Here is a 20220-nt window from a genome sequence, read left to right on the forward strand (position 1 = left end):
CCCTGATGCATTGGTAGAACTTAGTTAGGCCACAGTGCCTGACTATTTAAGAACACTAAAATTAAAAGAAAAAACACAACAAATAGACCAAAATACAAAACACAGTAGACAGGTCCACCACTGCTGTGTGCACTGCAGCACCTTTAAAATGACATGGATGGGAATACCCCAATGCCCATATTTTGACAGGGACAACCGGATGGAGCACACTGAATACAGTAAAATGATTGCTTCGCACTGGGAGGTTTTGTGGTAAGGTCAAGATTGATCAGGATCAAGACTGATCAAACAAACAAACAAACAAACAAACAAACAAACAAACAGTCTCCAACACTCCCAATCGCAATACAGGAATTCTCACTGTCACTGTGGTGATATGTCCTCCTGCTTGGTACAATTGAGAGTCAGAGGCTCCAGCCTCTGCCAAGGGGGGGGGGTTGGGTGGGGGGTGGGTGGGCTCTGCTCCGAGCCCCCACCTTCTCATGTGCGCCTGTTTTTCGCTCTCTTGGCCTGGCGTTTGGTGTCCTCAAGGGTGGCGCTGTCTCCTCCTCCTGCCAGACCCAGTGCTCGCACCCCCTGAGCACGGCTCGCTAGCTGGAGCAACACTGGGATCACCTGAAACAAAGAAATAGCAGTTATAACACTGGCTGCTCACGCTGCTGAGATGCAAAGATCACATCTTGGAAATGTTAATAAATCTTAAATGTTAAAATGCCACAGTATTATCCTTGGAAATGTCAAAATCGTACTCTGAACAGTAACATGTCTACATGAATGGTCATAGGTTACATGGCTAACATAAGCGGTACTGTAGGAGACTGAAGTACTTTCTCATGGTTGTAAGCAGCCAGCAGGAGCAGCAGGGTGAGGGGAAGTGCAATGTAGGAGCCTTGAGACACGTCCTGGTCAGGCAGTTTATGCTGGGGGAAACACGCAAAGAACAGTGTTAAAACAAAACACCAACATTTGGAAAACACAAAAACCTAGTGCTACCCTTGCAAAATAACCCCCCTTGAGTCAATCTGAAGGAAGGTCGCTGGACTGCTCACCGTCGGGTTGAAGGTCAGGGTGACATGCTTGTGGTAACCAGATGAGCTGAAGGAGACCTGAGGCAGAGAGAAGTCGTACTGCGAGTGGGAGAGCGTGGAGTCCAGCACCATCACGTAGTTCTGCAGAGCAGGGAGAGAGAAAGAACAGGAAGGGTCAAAAAGATGAGGTTTAGTGTGCCTCGGACCACATCACAACCTTAAAGTCACTTAGCAACTTAACATCAAGTGGTTTCTTACAACCATGAAGCTACATTTATGGTACATTGCTGCGTCAACATAAACTATAGTAAGCCACCTATTGTAGTGGAAGCCTGGAGGGTTATTTTCTTCTACACAGTAGTGGATGAGTCACTGCTATACCCAGTTATTGACACATGAAAAAAAACAAAAAAAAGTGCATGAGCGCAGGGGTGCTCTACTGTACTGTTACCTCTCCATTACGTAGCAGTGGTGGAAAGTGGAAGAAAAGAGACTGTCCCAAAGACACAGTCTGAACAGGGTTATCCAGATTGCCACTTTTGTAAAGCTTCACCTGTTCAGAGAACAAGATATGCATGAGGAACCATTGTTTTGTATTCTGTTTCAGTCTTGCAGATTGTTCCTATGTGCTTTAAGTAAACAGAAGTTTAAGAGCATCGATCTTCACTGACCTCGAACATCTATTTTCTGAGTTTGCAATCACAACGACTACTCTTTCCTTTCCCCAATTCAGACACCAGGGATGCAAAGCTAAGCAAACCTATAAAATGCATGCATAATAATACATTTAAAAAGCAGGCAAGGGGGCCGCTTACCCAGAGTGTGGGGAGGAAATCAGGAGAGGTGATCACGTTGCCACTCAGATCAAACTGGTTGATCTGTCGGAACGCAATAATGTTCACACTCTCAATGTCGCTGTTGCCAACCTGCAAAAATGTACAAGGTCCTCTTTATGGCACACTATTCAACCCATCAAACATACAGAATGTAAACTGCTTTGACTACAGACTCAACCAAATAAAGGATGCTATACCATACAAGAAATATCCTTCAACTCAAGTTTACTTCACCCCTCACAATATGTAGGTCAAGCATCTTAAGAATATCTGAAGTGACAGGCAGTTTTCAACTAACTGGTTGAAAAGGAGGGTGTGAATAACTAACAAACTTTGAACAACACTCCACCTGACTGTGTAAAAATGAGTTCATATAAAAGGACACACAAACGCCAGTTATGCATTTTTTAAACTGTATATGAACTCATTTTTTCATAGTAAAAAATGCTGTGTTAACTGTTGAATAGCATCAGTCACTTTAATTATTCCCTTATTAACATTCACATAACACAGTGAATGGTGTCAAATGAGCGATAACAGACTTGTTACTATTACTGAACACAAAACCAGGCTTTGAAATGCGGGTTGTTCTAAATTTATTATAGCAGGTGGCATTGCCAAAGGTACTTGGCTCTGGGATAGAAGTGGTTTTGGCACAGACCTCGATGGCACGGTGCTGTGGCAGTGCTCTCTCGATGTGGTCGTTGCCCTCGGCTCGCAGCTGGATCAGGTACTTGCACCCCGGCTGTAGAACCAAACAGAGAACACATTATTAAGTTAGAAGTGTGCATTGCATCTTAGATTGCAGGCAAACGTCCTTTGTACTCACCAGCAAGCCACGCAAGCGGAACTTGCCCTCCTCGTCCGTGACTGTGTCTTCAGCATACAGGCTGCAGTCGCCCTGCCCGACCGCCTCCACAGAAACACCCTGCTCAGCATCACCGCTCAGAGACGACACTGTGCCATAACAGCTGGGGGGACAACAGGCTGAATCAGAAAAGTGTTGGAATAAATAAGGATACTAATATTAATTGAGGATTACTGCTCTGCAACAACGGCAGGAGATTCTAGTTTAGTCAGCCGTTCTGCTTTTAGTATTGAAAACAACTGGATGTGATATGTTTCAGGCAGGTTACAGCTGACCAAACTGCCTTGGATTGTCTGCTCACCTGTATGCAGTCTTGTACCCGGTGATGGCTATGTTCAAAGTCTGCCCCTCCTCCACCTCGATCGACTGGGACGCAGGTTCGAATCGGAACTCCTTCATCATGGGCTTGAAGTAATACTGGCCGGGACTCTGTGTGCACACGAAGTACAAGGACAGCTCAGCTCTCTGTGACATTTAAACACTGCAGCACATTAATATAACTCTTAACAGTTAGTTTAACTTGAAGTCCCATTTCATTTTCCCCACTGCAGCCTTGTCAGGGATGATTCTGGATAGGTTTTGGTCTCAATGGTCCCTCTCTTACTGGAGATTAGAATTCAGTGCATGTCTGTACCAGGTTGTTGAAGGCAAGGACTCCGCTGTCCTGGGTTAGCAGATTGGAGCGGAACTGCCCTCCACTCAGAGAGAGCAGAACTCCCGAGAGAGGCTGGCTGTCCTCAGACTTGATCTGGGGGAACACAAAGCAAACATTAACCTCCGACAACATATAACATTGCTGTTTTTCTACATGCCTTTTCATATTTCGAATTTGATAGTTTTTTTTTTTTTTTTTTTTTTACCATTTAATTTCTAAAAAGGTCTCCAGCTCCAGCTTGATAAAGATTTGTATGTGAGTACACTTAACCATGTAATGCGCAAGCATTTTATAAATGAGAAAAGCTACTTTATTTATAAAACTAGACTCTGGTTATTGTACAAAACATTTAAACATTTTAAAAAACAACAATATAGAGGCGTGCATAAAAATAACAGTATAGAGGCACTGCATCATAGGTGATAGAGAAGTGGGCATTACAGGGTTAAACAATACATCGTCTATAACTTCAAACACTGACTCCAGACTAGTAAATGGGTCTTTATCCTAACTGATATTGGACTTCACTACATCTTTGTTGTGATTCCAACAGAGTTTGTGGTGTAGCCCTTTACCTCAAAGGTGACACCCGCCAATGCAAAGGCCTTGAAGTCCCCCTGTGTGCTCTCAACTGGGCTAAGCACAAAGCCCTCCTTGCTGGCAGTGATGCTGTACTCGAGGTCCCGGTGCAGGGGGCCCACACTGTGGAAAAATCAGCATGGAGCATTAGCTTGGAGTACTACCGATAAGAAAAGGATCAATTGCACTGTAACTAAATGCAGGGAAATATCTTTGGATATGCTGTTTGTTTATATTGTATTTTGCATCTCAAGAGCATTGATTTCAGGAGCACGAAGGTTTGAAAACATCTGACACTACCAAGGAGCTCTCTATTTGTATAATCTGAACAGCATGGTGGTGCACTGCAGCTTTATAACCTCTGTTACCTGTAAGCTCCCCCCTCATTGGTTGCGACAGTAAGTAGTGGCGTGGCAGCCCCCTTCTCAGAGATGGTGATTTCTACTCCTTCTAGTTCTGGGTGTATCTGACCCTCCAGGAAGAGACCAGCTTTCCCCTCCACCTCCACCAACTGGCCTGGGCAGTTCTCTGCAAGGGCATTACACGCAAAGGGAATAATCACTATATATTTAATACAATCTAGTATAGGAGCCAGCCCAATAAAATATGAAACCTCAATCTAGAGGGAAAACACAACTGGAGCATGGTGTAAATGAATATCCTTACCTCCAGTGATGGTGGCTTCCACCTCAGGAGGGTAAAACAGCAGCTCTTTGGATGAAGGGGTTACAGTGATCTTCTCACCAGCCCTGAGAAACAAATGCAAGAAAAAGGACCATCAGTATTGTTTCTCATTGTCTACAGGCAGATATAAAGTAACTGTTCATTTGAATGAATTAAAACACAGGTGCACAGTTCAGCGGCAGCCTCAGTACCTAGCCCAGTAGGAGAACTCGTAGCTGAAGGGACCGTGCAGATCCTCGGCTCTCTCCTGGACAGGGGGGCTCTCCTTGCCCTCCATCTCACCTCTTCGCTCCCGCTCCTGCCTGCGTAGCTCAATCTCCTGCAGCTGCTGCTCCTGACGCTGCTCCTGGAGGGACTTGAGAGGACCGAGCACTAGGGCTGGCTCACTCTTGATAGAGGACCTGAAATAAATAGAAAGGGAATCACTACAAACACACGCTCAGGGCTGCCCTGTTTGTGAACCACTGAGAGCAGGAGACAGCACACACACTGTGTGGATTCCAGCTACAGTTGCCACTCACCTGATGGTAACAGTGACATCCATTAACTTATCCGTGGTGATGACCCCAGTCACATGATGCCGAATGGCAGTCAGAGTCAGAATACTTGGAGCAGACCTGAGGAAACACACACCATCAAAGAATAGTGCAATTTAGTAAAACATGTTTTCTTTTATGGTGACTCCTTACAGCAACTTTTTAGGTTTGCGATTTGGTACTTTAAAGTTGCTATAAAGCCTGTGCTTACACATGTACACATAAAAATCCCCTGTTATTACTATAATCTTCCCTGCTATCTTGGTAACGTGACTGGAAGCAGAAGGATTCTTACGTGTCGTAAGTGTAGAAGTCCTGCTCAAACTGATGACATGAGCGTGGAGTGACCTTGTACACACCTGAGAGGAAGCAGAGAGGGGACAGGTTAGTGATGTCAGCACAGACAGAAATACCTCTCCAATAGTACACTAGGAAGCAGGGGTGACTGCGGCAGTACCTGGCTTGGACAGGCAGAAGCGATTGACTCCCTTGGACAGGTTGTAAACCCCCACATTCTCAGGACCGCTGCCATCCTGGTAGAACTCCTGAAGCAGATCAACAGGGGACCCACTCAAAGATCAACAGTGACACTCACACTACTAACCAACAGTCTACTCGGGATCCATCATTCAGCTGATGCTATGACAGAGCCCCTTATCACACAAGACAACCTTTTTACGTTGTCTCCTGTTGCTGTCTATCAAGTTACAGAATAGATTTATTTCTGGTGAATACTCAGGAATTGGTCAAAGTGGTTTGAAGGTACTGACCAGTGTGATGGCGTGGGACAGCGAGCAGCGCAGCATGTATCCAGTCTGCTTAAACTCCACCCCCAGCACGTCCTCCTCCAGCACCTCCACCTCCACGGACTTGTGTTTCCAGCACCACTCCTCCTGTCCGATGCTCACTGAAAAAAGAGTGAGAAAATCTTTCCTAATCCCCTCCCTTTACCTGGTGTAATCAACAGTTTACTTGCTGTCGACTTTAATCCTCAATTTACACAAACACCTAACCTTGAGCCATGTATTTATAAAAAAAAAAAAACACACACACACACACACACACACACACACACACACACACACACACACACTTATGCATCTAATTCAGACCGTACCTTTGTATTTGCCAGGTAGGACGCTGTTGAAGGAGAACGGGACGGACTCCCCTTTCCCAGAGAGCTGAGCGCTGCGCTTTTCACCCTGACGGCTCAACGGCTGCAAGGTCACTGTGAGGTCACCGCAGACAGCTGTGAATGAGGGTCAGTTATTACACAGATTCGCTTAGAGGACAGTTCCAGTGATATATTAAACTAGAATGACTGTTCTAAACAGTTCCGGAGGCTGACTCACCCAGGCATGAGACCTTTCCAGAGACAGAGGCCATGAGCTGAGTGAAGTGGAGATCATCCAGAGGCCTGTCGACCAGGGACACAGCTAGGGACTTCGGAAGCAGAGCCAGGCCTGCCTTCAGCTCTGACTCGGGCAAAGACACCTGAAGAGAGAGAAAGGAAAGAGGGTTAGAGAAACTGTAAGGGGCTAGGGATTGAGAATGAGCTGAACTGCAAAGATTTCCTGCATTGTGATACGTGGAGACAGCTAACAGCAGACACTGAATGAGAGAGCAGAAGTGTGTGCTCTCTGGTTACCTGGACGCTGTACTCTCCAGGCTTGGCCTGGAAGCAGAAGGCTCCCTGGGGGTCAGACTCAACGGTGCGCGAGCTTGTCTTCTCCTTACCCTTGGGGGTCAGTGTCACCTTGTAGCGGCTCCACTGCTTTATCCCCTCAGGCAGGAGCGAGATCGATATCTGACCACACACACTGAACCTGCAGGGAGAGAAGGGGACAGGACTGAGTACAAGATAGTGACCTTCCTTTTTCAAACGTGCTTTACCTCCCAATGAAAAAATGATTGCACAATGGCTTCCTGCAATTATGCTTTGCCCTGCAAGTACAAACTCTAGTCTCTAGTCTCCTACATAATATACTTTTTTACTTGTCAGATTCTAAGTTAACATTTTAAAATCTAACTGGCAATCAGTAAAATTACTGTTCCTGGCAGCTCCCATACCCAGTAAGACCAAGTCACTGGTTCTCCAAGTTTAATCCTGCTCTTAATGTCTCACCCTGCAGTGATGATGTCAGGGAGCTGGGGTGTGTTTGGAGCGATTTTGACAGTGATCGGCTCAAAGAACATGCGCTCTTTGTTGGTTCGGATGGTGTAGGTCCCTGTGGTCATGTTCTCCAGGCGGAAAGAACCATCTCCCTTTGTTAGGACTGGAGGGCAAGGAGAGAGAGGCAGCTTCGTCAACCAATCACGTCTGCACCATTCTTAGGAATTACATCCACAGAGTGAAAGGCATTCACATACAAGGGTACTGGGTAATTCAAGCAGTCTTTTCTGATGTTATGGGGAAGAAACCCAACAATGTATTTACATGCCCATATTAACCACTTACTGCAATATGAGGGTCAGCAACCTGCTCACCTTTGATTTGGTCGTTGAGGTTCACAGTAGCATCAGGAACACCCTCTCCTCCAGGGCTGTTCAAAACCCTGCCAGTCACAGAGAATCCCATCACACGAAAAACGGGCTGGAATTTAAAACAACATTTATTGATGTACATTATGTAGTAAAGATCCATCCCACCTTCTACTATGACATGGTAGTCAACTCTAGAAACCAATGTAGTTCAAAACATAACGCATTTAGCAATGACACTCACCTCTAGTTTTAAACTGTCATGCTCTACTTTGAAGTCCAGCCGTGACGGAGCAACATCAAAGGTAATTCTCTCTCCTCTGTAGAAGGGTACCTAAAATCATTTTGATCTGTTAATAATCATCATTTCTACAACACTTGACAATATCAGAATCACTGTAAATTGCTATTATATCTCTCAAATCCACGGATTTCTCTACTCTCATAAGAAAGCATTCAGTTATTCTCTCTCTTGGTACGAATATCTGAATTTATCAAATCAAATTCATCTCCAGAGTCTGAGCTTCATTTGCTTTGATGACACGGACCTTTTATCTTGCCTATTTAGACTAATTTTAAATCACCAAGTGCAGCTGAGGCAATTGTGTGCTCCCAGTCTGATTAACTGATTAGGCACCCTGATTTAGTGCTGCTGTAAAACAGCAAGTGTAGTTTCACACAGTTTAATACAACCATGAGACAGACAGGCAGTGTCCAGTGCTGTACTCACCACAGTATACTCTCCACTGGGGAGGGATGAGAAAGTGAAGGTGCCATCCTCTCTGGACAGCACACTGCAGAGGAAGGACAGAGACTCTCCCTCAGATTGATAGCCTTCCACCGAGGCCAGGCTGCAGCCAGAGATATCCTGGGGACGAGCAACAGTCAGTTATACACACCACAGTAGAAATCAACAACGTTGCACACTCATCATATCATCAAATTAAACAAACAAGTCATTTGTGTTATAATAACTGCATAATGTAAATTAATGAACGCAAGCAAGAAAACTATACACTGTTTTGAAAAAGAGCAATGCGATGAATCTGACCCAGTCGCCCTCATAGTCTCACCTCTTTCTTGATGGCTGAGGAGAAGAGCAGGAAGGTGACCTCCTTCATGGGCTCCCCATCACTGCGCACGGCTCCCGAGACATCATACCCCCCCACCACTAGGGGCACTGCGGCCTGGGCGTTGGAGTTAGAAACACGTACAGAGGTGGTACCCTGGAAGAGAGAACCAGGGACAGGGTTAAACAACCAGAATCGAGGGGTGGAGAGATCCAACCAAGACCCAGTTACTGTGTTCATCTCAAACAAAGGGTTCTGGAACAGCCTAAAAGTTGTCGAGAGATGTCAATCTTATTTTTCTTCCAGTTTGGCGTCTGGAAATGTTTTTCCCCACAAGAGATGTGTTTTACTTTGGACATTAATAAAGGGACCAGTGATTACTTTCATGGTGCTAATAAAAGGTAATAAAATTGATTTTAAAGTATTGCTGACCACTTTTTCAATGGTTCACATCACCCTATTTTGCAACACTTTCCCTAGATTTCCACTCTTGGGGGCAGAGGTTTTCAATCTCTTACCTGCTGCAGGGTCCATGTTGGGTGAGATGCAAAGATACCATAGTTGCCAGGCAGCACTTTCGAGAATGTGTACCTGTTGAATAAATAGCGTTACTGCATGTTCTCAAAGCCCTGTTTTTATGAAGTTCTATTTAAGTCCATCATTGCCCAGTCTGTAACTACTAGGTGGGTTGTGGGCCAGACTACTCACTTGCCCCCTGGCTGTGTCTGGATGGTTTGCATGTCAACGTCATCTCCAGACTTCCGCAAGGACACCCGAACCCCACCAGGCCCAGAGTTCTGGCCCTTGCTCAGCACCTGAGAGTTAAAATGGAATAACACTCAGAATTCACAAGGCATTCTCTATCCACTAGGTTTTGTCTGTAGATGGCAGTACAGTCGGCGCTGCCTAATCGGGATACTGATAATCAGAATTTGGGCTTAAGTGGGGTACAACTCTGGGAGACGGTTCTACCCAATGCTGTTTACGTTGTTCAGAGCAAGACAGGTTTGTGTATCGCAGCGTAGTGAGTACGTGATTACGCTGTGACTTGTGTAAATTGCACAAACCACGTTGAACTCTTCTAGGAGCTGCAATCTCCAGTGGTTTCTCAGGCTGCTGTTGCAAAGCAAGTTGTTGTGCCAACATCACAGGTGCCTCACTTTGTGATAAGATTTCATTCTTTTTCATTTCATGTATGAATAAAAAACAGCAACTCATTTTGTTTAGGAATAAAAATAAAAAAAAACGGACTTATTTTAAGTGATGTATTTAACATTTAAATCACACTGTGATGTGATTTCATTCTTTTTCTTTAGAAACAAAAAAGTGTGATTAAGGTTGTTTAACTGGGACAGAGACTTACTCGGGATATTTTTAGTTCTCCCAAGGCGTCCCGATAAAGTGACGCTGACCCTACTTGCTGTGGGATTCTCCCTCAACAGATATCCAGCTGTACTGGACAGAACATGCAATCCCATTATTTGATAAGTTACTATGTGTGATGCCAAATCACATTGACTGGAACTAACTAGACCTGCAAAAGCTTGAATGACACTGAAGGACATGTAGGTAATAGTCATTCATATTTTCAATTCTAAATGATCACCGCTAATATTTTTTACATAATGGTTCAAATGTATTTGGCACCATGTTACAACTTACCGTCCCAGAAACAGAGAAGCCAGTGAAGACAAAGTTGATGTCCTCTCCTTTGGTGCAGATATCAGTTACACCATCCACATGGAGATCAACACTGGTAGGCTCTACAGAGAGAGAGAGAGAGAGAGAGAGAGAGAGAGAGAGAGAGAGAGAGAGAGAGAGACACATTTGGGTTAGGAGGGGCACAGAGACATTGACTAACTACCTATGACAAATACTGGTTATTCAAACAAACATTGACTGAAATATATTGATGATATACGAGAATCAGGGTGAAACTTAAATATCACCTTGCAGAACGAACAAATCTTTTTGCATTACTTACCAAAACTCCAACCAAGTGGCGGCTCAATTGTCAAAATAAAATCGCCCTGAAAATTAAAGCGAGAGAATTACTGTTTGAGAGTGGAAATAAAACAGGAATGACAGGGACAGCAGAAATTGCAATACAGTACAGAGCCAGCCAATCTTCCTCCCACTCCACTGCCCTCCTGCTCACCTTGTCATACAGAGGTATCATGAAGTACCCATTAATGGGGGCACAGTCGGTCTGGTACTTCAGTGATCCCTGCTTAGTGTACAGCTTTATCTGAAATAAAGAAAGAACAAACAATGAAGCTGAATGTATGGCACATACATCGTGTGCAGTTAAGAAGTAGTTGAGAGAACAGAAGCGTCATGCCATATCTCAATATAATAATTAAAAAAACAACTACACTGGCAAAACTTTAGGCTAGTTTATTTTTAGCAGCGTCATACACAGTATGCTTGTATTCTTCCAGACAGAGTCACAAGCAGGTTTTAATAAGCGTGCATGTCACATGATAAGAAACCATAAGATCCTTATCCCACTGCAATTGGGTACTTCTGGAAATGCTGTCAAACTTAGCCTATTTATAGATTCTGAAAACGAGTCAATCCCTAAAGAGACCAATTCGTAAAAATAAGCTTATTGCTTATATCACGTGACACATAGGACCAGGAGACTCCTGCTACTACCCAATTTAGGCAGGTGACCTAGTTAATCCCAATTGCGTTACAGCAGCACTAAAGTGACATAGATAATAGAATCGGCACTGAATTATACAGCCAACATTGCTTTAGGCTGCAGTGAATGGATGATCACCTGACTTGAGTATCATGCTGTAGTAAAAAAAAAAAAATCCATCTACAGCAACCCAATTACATTACTCATACAATGAAATATACAAGGATTTCACATATGAGAGTTATATATTTATATTTTAATTTGGAATCAAATAACATTTGCTCGATTTGCATGATTTGGCATTTGGTGGTTATTAAACTCAACCCGATTTGAGAGACATAGGATAAGTTGACAGACACACGTGTCACTTTTGAAATCACTGAAATGAGGAAACGCTGACGGGAATGACACTGTTAACCAAATCACACGATTATTTTCTTGCACTTGCGCAAATCATTCGTGATCGCGGACTGAAACAGAGACGACAGGAGGCAGTGATAAAAACTATGGATGCGTTCACGGAGATCATTCTGTGTAGAATCTGACCAATTTAGCGAATGGGTTCGTTCACAGGGATCATTCTTAGGTCATTGGCTAAACTGGTCAGATTCTCAACAGAATGATCTCCGTGAACGCATCACACAGTCAACACTGACAACTGCTCTTCCTATTAGAAATGAGTCGTTAAAGTGTGCTGCTTGATTTTGGTATGCATAACCGGTGACCTCATTCAATCAGGGCCAGAAATTTGTAGTCCGTTGGCGATGACTCGCTCTTGTTGGCCCGCTGAAGGGACACTCACCTCGATAAGGGAATAATTAATCTCCAGATCAGACTTCACAAACCCCCCGCATCCAACCACGATATCCTCGGCTTTCATAAGCGCTAACTGAGCGCTCAGAGCCACCAAAAACACCCAGGCCACCCCCATCTCCACCAGTTTGTAGGGGGCCGTGCAGATTTTCAGTTTGGTGCTACCTGTGTATCCACCCACCCCAACCTCTGAACTATGTGCAAAGTCGCTGCTGACGGTTCCGGACTGAAATAGTCCTTTTTAGGGGGGCAGTAAAGATAGTACTCTGTGCGTGGACTCTGTGTGGTACAGCGACATCTACAGGGCTGGAGTAGGCGCTGCCTGTGTGTAGGCGGCACTTGTCATTGCAAGTGAGAGAAAGCCATAACCCCTAAACTAAACATCAAATGAAATACAATTTAAAAAAATATATATATATATATTTTTTTTAATGCTATTATTATTCGTTTTATTAGTTCATCGTGACAGTGGTTAGTGTTTATGATGCATGTGTAAAAAATAAATTAAGAATGGGTTACAGGTTTGTGACTGTAGGTCTGGTGCAATTCTAAAAAGTGTCTGCTTTTTGAAAAGGTGGTGCGCACATGAGGATACAGTATAGCAAACAGCCACAAAAGCATTACATTATAAAGTGTACATTTGAATATAATAATGGGGGGCAGAAAAAAAACAAAAAAAAACAAAGCGGACTATATTTACAATGGCAGTGTTTAGGCAGGCTGTGATTGGTTACCACAAATACCCTACCCACTGTACTGCATATACATTGAAAGTATCTCCAAAGCCACACTTGGACACTGTGCAGGCAGAGAAACAGCTGGGGGAACTTCTACACATTGCACTATACCTTACTGGACTATAAAATGTGCTAGTTTACCTACGACTGTAACACATACTTCTCTGTAAATTGTCCTTAAGCTTCATATTTCCTAGATGATTGCTGGGGGAAGTTTAGCAGTGATATTGAGACGTGTATGCTGTAGTCATGTATCCTAAAAATGTAGCTATTACTGGAAGTACGTCATCTTGCCGCATGAAAATCTGTGGCTTAATCCTATTACCAGTATAGATTTCATATTTTAAATTCATTTTTCTCTTCATAGAAAATATTACATTGACGTTGAGAGAAAGGAAGATGGATTTGATCTTTCTGTTGCTGGCAGGACAAGGGTTAAGTTTGTGTAATTATGCTATTTTATATCACAGCATCAAATTGCCTGACCTGGATGATTCATAAGAATTAACAAAATAAGTAATTTTAGCCATGTTAAGGATGTTAGTTTGTACCACTGTTATGGATAAACCTGCACCACAAACCAGTAAAACACTTAAAGCCAGCTGTATAATTCATTTTATAATCACCCAGTGTTTTTATATGATGAGGAATGATTGAGGCAGAGAAAAGAGATCCAAAGCCTTTTTTTTTGTTATGTTAACTGTAGTTACAAAAAGCGACTATAAAGTATTCATTTATATATGGAGGTAATTTACAAAGAATAGCCTTATAACAGAATATACCAGTGCTTCAACCTTCGCAAAGCCAAGGAGGTCCAGCTAACCAAACTGTATAACGCACAATGATGAGTACTGTAACTTGAATTTGTAATATATCTCAAGGCTTCATGATATATAGGATCCAGTTTGCTTAATGTTAAGAGCGATGCAAACCTATAAATGTTCTTTATGAAGTTCTTTCTGACATAGTGCAGTAAAATAACTTCTTACAGCTTTATGGCCATCAGATCAAAATTTTTTTTGTTAAAATAATAATACAAAAATAAAAACAAAAATCTTCCTCTTCTATACCCAGAAACTCAAGAGCAGATGTCAGCAAGCTACCAACCTCTGGAGATCAAAGGCCAGCCCTGCAGGTGTCCGCCCTTGATCTCACCGAGCGCCTGGCAGCAGGGTTCGCTGTAACACGATGAGAAGCAGTCCCTCCGGTTTTGTCTCCCTAACCCACGGGAGCGCCAGAGCCAATGCGACGCTTGCTCCGGATTCCCCAGTGAAGTCCGGAGAGTCCATACAGCCAGGATGCAAACCTGCAATGTATGACTCACCATGCACACCACAAAGCTGTGCTTTTACCAGGTGAGCCACTCAGGAACCCACAATATTACATTGAATCAGTAATTATATACACATAATAAAAAGAACATCTTTGAAAGCGCAAGAGAAGAGAGTCACTGGCTTGCTGGGCCCACGTCAGAATGGCAAAGGTAGAAATAAACAAACATTCAGCTTCAACTTCGCCAAACAAGCTTTGCAAATTTACAGCATCCTAAAAAAAAAAAAAAAAAAAAAAAAAAAAAAAAAAAAAAAAAAAAAAAAACAAACAAAAAAAAAAAAAAAAAAAAACAAAAAAGTACCAACCCAGCTTTGCGATAGCAAGAACGGCTTTCTGTGAAATGTCTTTCAGTGTTAAAAAAAAAAAGAAGGCAGTTTCAATTTGAAAATATAAGACAAATAAATCTATATTCTGAGCAGCTGTGGAAGAACAACCTAAACTAGTGTTCCTATAAAAAGTGGCTAGGTGCCCACATAGTGTCAGATGGCACAATTGTCCTATTGCATTACTCCTGTTTAAAAAAAGCTGGCTTGTACCAAGATACTTTAAAGCTTGTAGCTATGAATATTAAGGAAATCACTGGTACTGACAGGTAGAGTGACCCAAGAAAACTTTAAAGAAATTGTAGATCATAACAAGTGAAGAAAGAGTCTGTCTTGCATCAGCACAGAAACTCCAATGTGTTCCCTTCTATTGCTGTGTGCCACATTTGTGCCAGTCTGTGTCACTGCATCAGGCGTGCGTCATATTGGCCCCTGTGTGCTGCTCCAGGAACACCCCTGACAGCTGGCCTGACCCCCTTGGCTGGCTGATTCCTGAACCTGATCTGTGATGTGGAGACATCCAGGGTTCCTTCTGAGCCTGGTACAGCTTCTGGATAAGGAAACGCTTGTCTCGCCCCTCCTGAAACACAGAGGAAAAAAAAGGCCAGGTTTGAGAAGTCAAAAGTAACAACAGTAGGGATCTTTGTGTCAATATGCAGTGCCATTCGGAAGTCTAGAACCAAAGGAAGACATCCAGTTAATTTTAAAAAGCGTTCCATAGTCAAAAAGGTCTGGATAGGTTTCAATATTAAGCTGCTTGCTAACGTGATCACTTTGCAAAACATACTAAAGTTTAAACACCAACATGCTGTTTTTTAAACAAAATACAGTGCTCCCCCTTTCTAACCATGTAGCTGGAAGCCATAGTTGTAAGACTGATATTTGTGTTCCGCCTTAGAACAAGAATACTAGTGCTATGGTAATGGCATTATGGGGCAAATGGGAGTCATGACCGTACTGCCTTACAACCTGTTCTGCAGTATAAAGGGCTGCCTTATAAAGGGGGAGCACTGTAGTCTGTACTTGCATTGACAAATCATTAAATAACCATTGCAATTGTTATAGGAAATATAAAGTGTTGCAGTGAGTGTAAGTGGTGTGCAGTGCTCACCATGACGAGCTGATCTCTCAGCTGGTTCACAACGCGCTTGTGCGCTCCGGCCAGGGCGATGAAGTAAAACAGGACCATGCTGCAGAACAACAGATATTAGGACAGGAAACGCAAAATAGAGCTGTCAATACAATCAGGTTCTATAAACTGAAACATTCTTGCAAATGCTGTATTTACCACTTGTGGTTGTGATTTATTTATCTTATTGTGAACAGTTTTTATTGGACATACACAACAATCGTATTCACCTTGACCTTGCTTTTGAAAATGTCAGCACTATTCAGTCGTTGCGATTTAAACTCTATTCAATCAATCAGTGGGGAGGTTTCTAATAAAAGGGCTAAACCGCTGTGTTAGGAGGGAGGCTCACCAGACGACCACGAAAAAAGGCACAGCAAAGGCCTCGGAGCCGACCCCATGGAAGAAGGAGCGCAGGCCGGGGGGCAGTTGGTCTATGGTGTCAGGCAACACTGCCCACGAGGTGGTGTAGTTCACAAAGGGGCCACAGGCCTTGGAGGAGTTGATCCTGTGAAACACAGAGAGAGAGAGAGCAAGAGCGAGAGAGACACTGCGATTGTGGTCAGTGACTGTCTGCCATATTTATTAAAACAGGAGTCCAGGATAGAATCCCCCTCCATGGCTCTAAATACAGTTTGTTCGTTTTCTCTCTCGAACTATCAGAGGGACTCACTGTGCAATGCTCACTCCCACTGGCACGCAGGCCATCGCCAGACCAATCAGCAGCACAGCCAGGAAAAAGAAGTTTGAGCTGGAGGCCCGGAAAGGACGAGTCGACGGGCGACAGTTCTGCATCAGAGAGACCTGGGAGACACAGGGCATGTGTGTTACAGCCACAGAGGCTTTTCTTCACTAAATACATATACAACGGAAAGCGTTATTTCCTAAAGTATGTAATGTACAGCTAAAGCTGACGGGCACCTTCTTGATGTAGAAGATGATGAAGTACTTGATGGTGCCGATGGCAGGGAGCAGAGGGCAGTAGAAGGCTCCGATCCAGCAGATCGTCTGGCCGTACACAATCTGCAGAACGTTGTCCGGGATGGCAAACTCCTGCTGACCCCACCACTGTGTCAGCGCACATGGGCAGTGCGTCACGATGAGTCTGAGAAAGAGAGAGACTCCCAAGCTGACTGACTGCTCAACAACAGGCCTGTAGAATAACTCCAGCTCTTAGCATACACTTTACCATGTATTGGTTCTGTTGCTCCTGTATTGCCATTTCAGAATTTTCCCTACTGTTGGCAGGCAACTGCTTTGTGACTGCACAGACTTCCATTACCTCATTGAAAGGTCACATCACATTTTAGAATGAAGAAAGGGAATATCAGAAGTCCGCAGGCAGAGGAAAGAAAAAGCAACTCAGAGACAATAAATGCATAACCTAATGTGTAATTTTATATATATAAAAGTCTAATTTTATTCCACTTTCTTGTTATATAACCAAAAACAGGCATTTGTACTTACTTCCTTGGAAACTCTACAAATATCGTAACAGCTACAATGATGATAAAATCGAATATCATCAGTTTGTACATCTCCTGGCCGACTCGGGACTCCCAGCACTGCAACCCAAAATCAAACAAGAGGGTGTGTGTGAGAAATTCACTGTCAACGTGACGGGGCTCAAAGAACACTCCAGTCTCCCCTTGATACCCACAACCCTCCTTCACCCACCGGGTAGAGCTTGTGGTTGTACCCGCAAGGGCAGGGCTCCACACAGGCAGTGATCTGGGACCAGAGGGAGAAGAGCAGCACCCCGATACTGGCCAGCCTGACAAACACACACCTGGGAGGGGAAAACACACAGACACGTGGTCACTGCTTCAGAAATCCTACACCATGACAGCCTTGCAAAGAGAAGCCAAAATTCCAACATTCAACAAGCACGTTGCAAGTCAACACATATTGAAGAGCTTGGTGAGGAGCTGGCCAGCTTACCTCATGAGTGTGAAGCGGATCTCGAAGGCAGGGGTGTAATCCTCAAACTGGATGATCACGTCAAACATCAGCGGCTGGACGAAGTTGGCTGAAGTGATGACAATGGAGGGCAGGTACTCCACAATCAGGTCCAGGATGAAGTTTTTAGGTTTTACCTGTGCAGAGCAAAGCAAATTGGAAACCTATAATTGGTAGAGGAAGGTAAAGCACTAGCCATTCATCAATTGAACCAGGCATGTTCACTACACATTACGCCAACAGAGCCAGACACACACACACACACATATATATATATATATATATATATATATATATATATATATATTATATATATATATATATATATATATATATATATATATATATATATATATATATATATATATGTGTGTGTGTGTGTGTGTGTGTGTGTGTATGGCTCTGTTGGGGTAATGTGTAGTGAACATGCCTGGCCAATGGGTGTCACTGTGGTACCATATAAAGACAAGAAAAAGTGTAAAATAAAATAATAAAACATGAAATATGATCTGCTGCTAGGGAAAGATGATCACTGTGTGGTTGTCTGCTGTATGCACCAGTGTGGCCTGCTCCTGAGAGTAGACGGTGGCTATGTAGATGGCATAGAAGCAGCCTGCCAGCACTCCCAGTACGAAGAGATTGAGGACCAGTCTGAGCAGGTAGATACGGCCCTTCTCCGCAAGAGTTCGCTTTGCAATCTTCTGCTTGATCCTCTCCTCCTCCAGATCTGTCTGCAGAGAGGATAGACACAGTGCTAGTTGATAAGGTTTCATTAAAAACCACGAACAGATCACAAGTGTACCTCCAAAGCTGCTCGTGCCCTTTTAAAATCATGTAAGTACCATAAACCACAACGGCGTTCTGTGCAAATTCATTCCAGAACAGATTCATTACTGTGAGCTCCCATTAAAACCATTGGACTGGTTCAGCAAAACAAAAACATGTGCTAAAGATGGTCCTTACCAAGGTGTGTGCGACTTAGATGTTCTCTTAGCCACCCTACCTGTATAAACCACTGCCGCTCAGGCAGCTCTCACCTTCAGCTCGTACTGCAGACTGCTGTGCTTCAGCCTAGCAGCACTCTCATCTGTGATGCAGAAATCCCAACCGGCAAAGATCTTGTTGCAGAAGCTCTGGAAGTGATCTTCACCCTGGACCAGATTCTGTTTGAACCCCTCGACTGACCTAGCAGTAAATAAATAAATAAATACATAAACAACCTGGCATCTAAAAAGGCTACAGGCCACAGTGCCTTCCTCTCCCTAAGCTCAAACCTCCATAGTAAAAATGGCAGAATTACCTTTTAACAATCCAGAGAAGACTGAGTAAGAGGTAGCCGATGGTCACTAGCAGGTAGGCCAAAGGCACGTTGTACATGAACTTGGTGAAATGCACAGTACTGACTCTATAGTAGCCATAGAACAGGTATGTTTCCTCCAGAAAACCCTAAAAACAGAAGGAAGAATTTTAATAAAACTTAGTGATTATAATGAAGGATGACATAGGGTCTACAATATACATGTAGAAATGTATCAAGTGTACTGTTTTCAATATTTCTAAATAACCTGTGTTTTTATCCTGCTTTAATGGTGCTCGCCAGATTATCAGAGCCCATAAAACAGCTGCTGCACTATTAATAAGAACAGCAAAAGTCAACTTATCTTCTGATGGCATCAGGTGATTCTGATGGCAAGTTTCAGGTGGACTTAAACAAAAGTCTGAGTTTATTAACTTACAAAAATGGGTCAATGGTTTTCAACACTGACCCTATCCTAGACCAATTCAAAATCAGGTCCCATTTTAAGCCCTGTACATACCGTTCCTGAGAGCAGGTCTATGATGTATTGATGGAAGACAACCAGGCCTTGGCGTGAGCTGCTAGGGTACGCTGTGCAATCGCTCACTGGAGGACACAGAACACAGGACACAGACACGGTGTAACTATGTTGTAGGCCTGTTGTAACTAACAGCCCTGGACAAAGGCCCAAAGCCTTTTGTTACTGTCCTCTTTAAAGTCTTACCTTCTATGTAACTGGAGGTGCCGTTTCCAAATCCGTATGATGAGATGACAACTGGCAGGGTGATGAAGCTGAATATCAGGACAAACATCACAAAGTTCAAAAGGACCAGGAATCTCAAGAACGAGAAGTACGACAGTATTCCAGGACCAAATTTACCTGAAAAATGAGGGAATGGTTGTCAGCTTTGAGGCTCAAAATACAGGGTAATGGCTGATGGGCCAAATGCTGAGCAAAGACCCTACTATGCCAAACAAGTTCATAATTCGTGAACACTGGACCGGTGTCATGCTAGTCAGCTACTCAGGTCATGTACGTGGTCTCACACTACACTGGATTGTGATCCAGGTCCAGACCTGGGTAGAAGTGCCACTGTGAAAGGGGCTTTACTCTCCCCCTTCTTTTTCTCTCTCTCTCTCTCTCTCCCCCTTCTTTCTTTCTCTCGTTCTCACACACTCACCCTCAATAGCTGAAATGTCTTTCCTCCAAAGCTGTAGTGTTAACAGCACCTCATGGCTCTCGTCT

The 20220-nt window shown here is 43.6% G+C and overlaps 1 protein-coding gene across 1 annotated transcript in view; it reads right to left on the reverse strand.

Moving 5' to 3' along the window:
• Positions 1–431: 431 nt before the first annotated feature.
• The window catches only part of LOC121300492 (nodal modulator 1-like), a 22359-nt gene continuing 2570 nt past the window's right edge, over positions 432–20220 (reverse strand). The window contains exons 3-48 of the mRNA XM_041229060.1: positions 20156–20220; positions 19699–19854; positions 19495–19580; positions 18978–19123; positions 18715–18862; positions 18235–18408; positions 17660–17814; positions 17396–17507; positions 17186–17283; positions 16640–16823; positions 16392–16522; positions 16071–16226; positions 15701–15779; positions 15002–15169; positions 12989–12995; positions 12187–12434; positions 10896–10985; positions 10722–10767; positions 10400–10500; positions 9446–9552; positions 9256–9328; positions 8741–8893; positions 8398–8535; positions 7912–8001; positions 7674–7779; positions 7312–7462; positions 6835–7012; positions 6539–6680; positions 6304–6435; positions 5957–6093; positions 5644–5731; positions 5482–5545; positions 5172–5267; positions 4842–5051; positions 4633–4715; positions 4335–4494; positions 3963–4089; positions 3367–3480; positions 3034–3161; positions 2694–2835; positions 2526–2609; positions 1844–1954; positions 1480–1581; positions 1050–1169; positions 828–920; positions 432–615 (exon numbers count right to left, since the gene is read on the reverse strand). The exon at positions 20156–20220 is cut by the window's right edge and continues 84 nt beyond it. Of these exons, the coding sequence (XP_041084994.1) occupies positions 481–615; positions 828–920; positions 1050–1169; positions 1480–1581; positions 1844–1954; positions 2526–2609; positions 2694–2835; positions 3034–3161; positions 3367–3480; positions 3963–4089; positions 4335–4494; positions 4633–4715; positions 4842–5051; positions 5172–5267; positions 5482–5545; positions 5644–5731; positions 5957–6093; positions 6304–6435; positions 6539–6680; positions 6835–7012; positions 7312–7462; positions 7674–7779; positions 7912–8001; positions 8398–8535; positions 8741–8893; positions 9256–9328; positions 9446–9552; positions 10400–10500; positions 10722–10767; positions 10896–10985; positions 12187–12434; positions 12989–12995; positions 15002–15169; positions 15701–15779; positions 16071–16226; positions 16392–16522; positions 16640–16823; positions 17186–17283; positions 17396–17507; positions 17660–17814; positions 18235–18408; positions 18715–18862; positions 18978–19123; positions 19495–19580; positions 19699–19854; positions 20156–20220 (5614 nt within the window). The 3' untranslated portion in view covers positions 432–480. The remainder of the gene's footprint in view (positions 616–827; positions 921–1049; positions 1170–1479; positions 1582–1843; positions 1955–2525; positions 2610–2693; positions 2836–3033; positions 3162–3366; positions 3481–3962; positions 4090–4334; positions 4495–4632; positions 4716–4841; positions 5052–5171; positions 5268–5481; positions 5546–5643; positions 5732–5956; positions 6094–6303; positions 6436–6538; positions 6681–6834; positions 7013–7311; positions 7463–7673; positions 7780–7911; positions 8002–8397; positions 8536–8740; positions 8894–9255; positions 9329–9445; positions 9553–10399; positions 10501–10721; positions 10768–10895; positions 10986–12186; positions 12435–12988; positions 12996–15001; positions 15170–15700; positions 15780–16070; positions 16227–16391; positions 16523–16639; positions 16824–17185; positions 17284–17395; positions 17508–17659; positions 17815–18234; positions 18409–18714; positions 18863–18977; positions 19124–19494; positions 19581–19698; positions 19855–20155) is intronic.

The sequence above is a fragment of the Polyodon spathula genome, chromosome 26, assembly GCF_017654505.1.
Source record: "Polyodon spathula isolate WHYD16114869_AA chromosome 26, ASM1765450v1, whole genome shotgun sequence".
NCBI lineage: Eukaryota > Metazoa > Chordata > Actinopteri > Acipenseriformes > Polyodontidae > Polyodon > Polyodon spathula.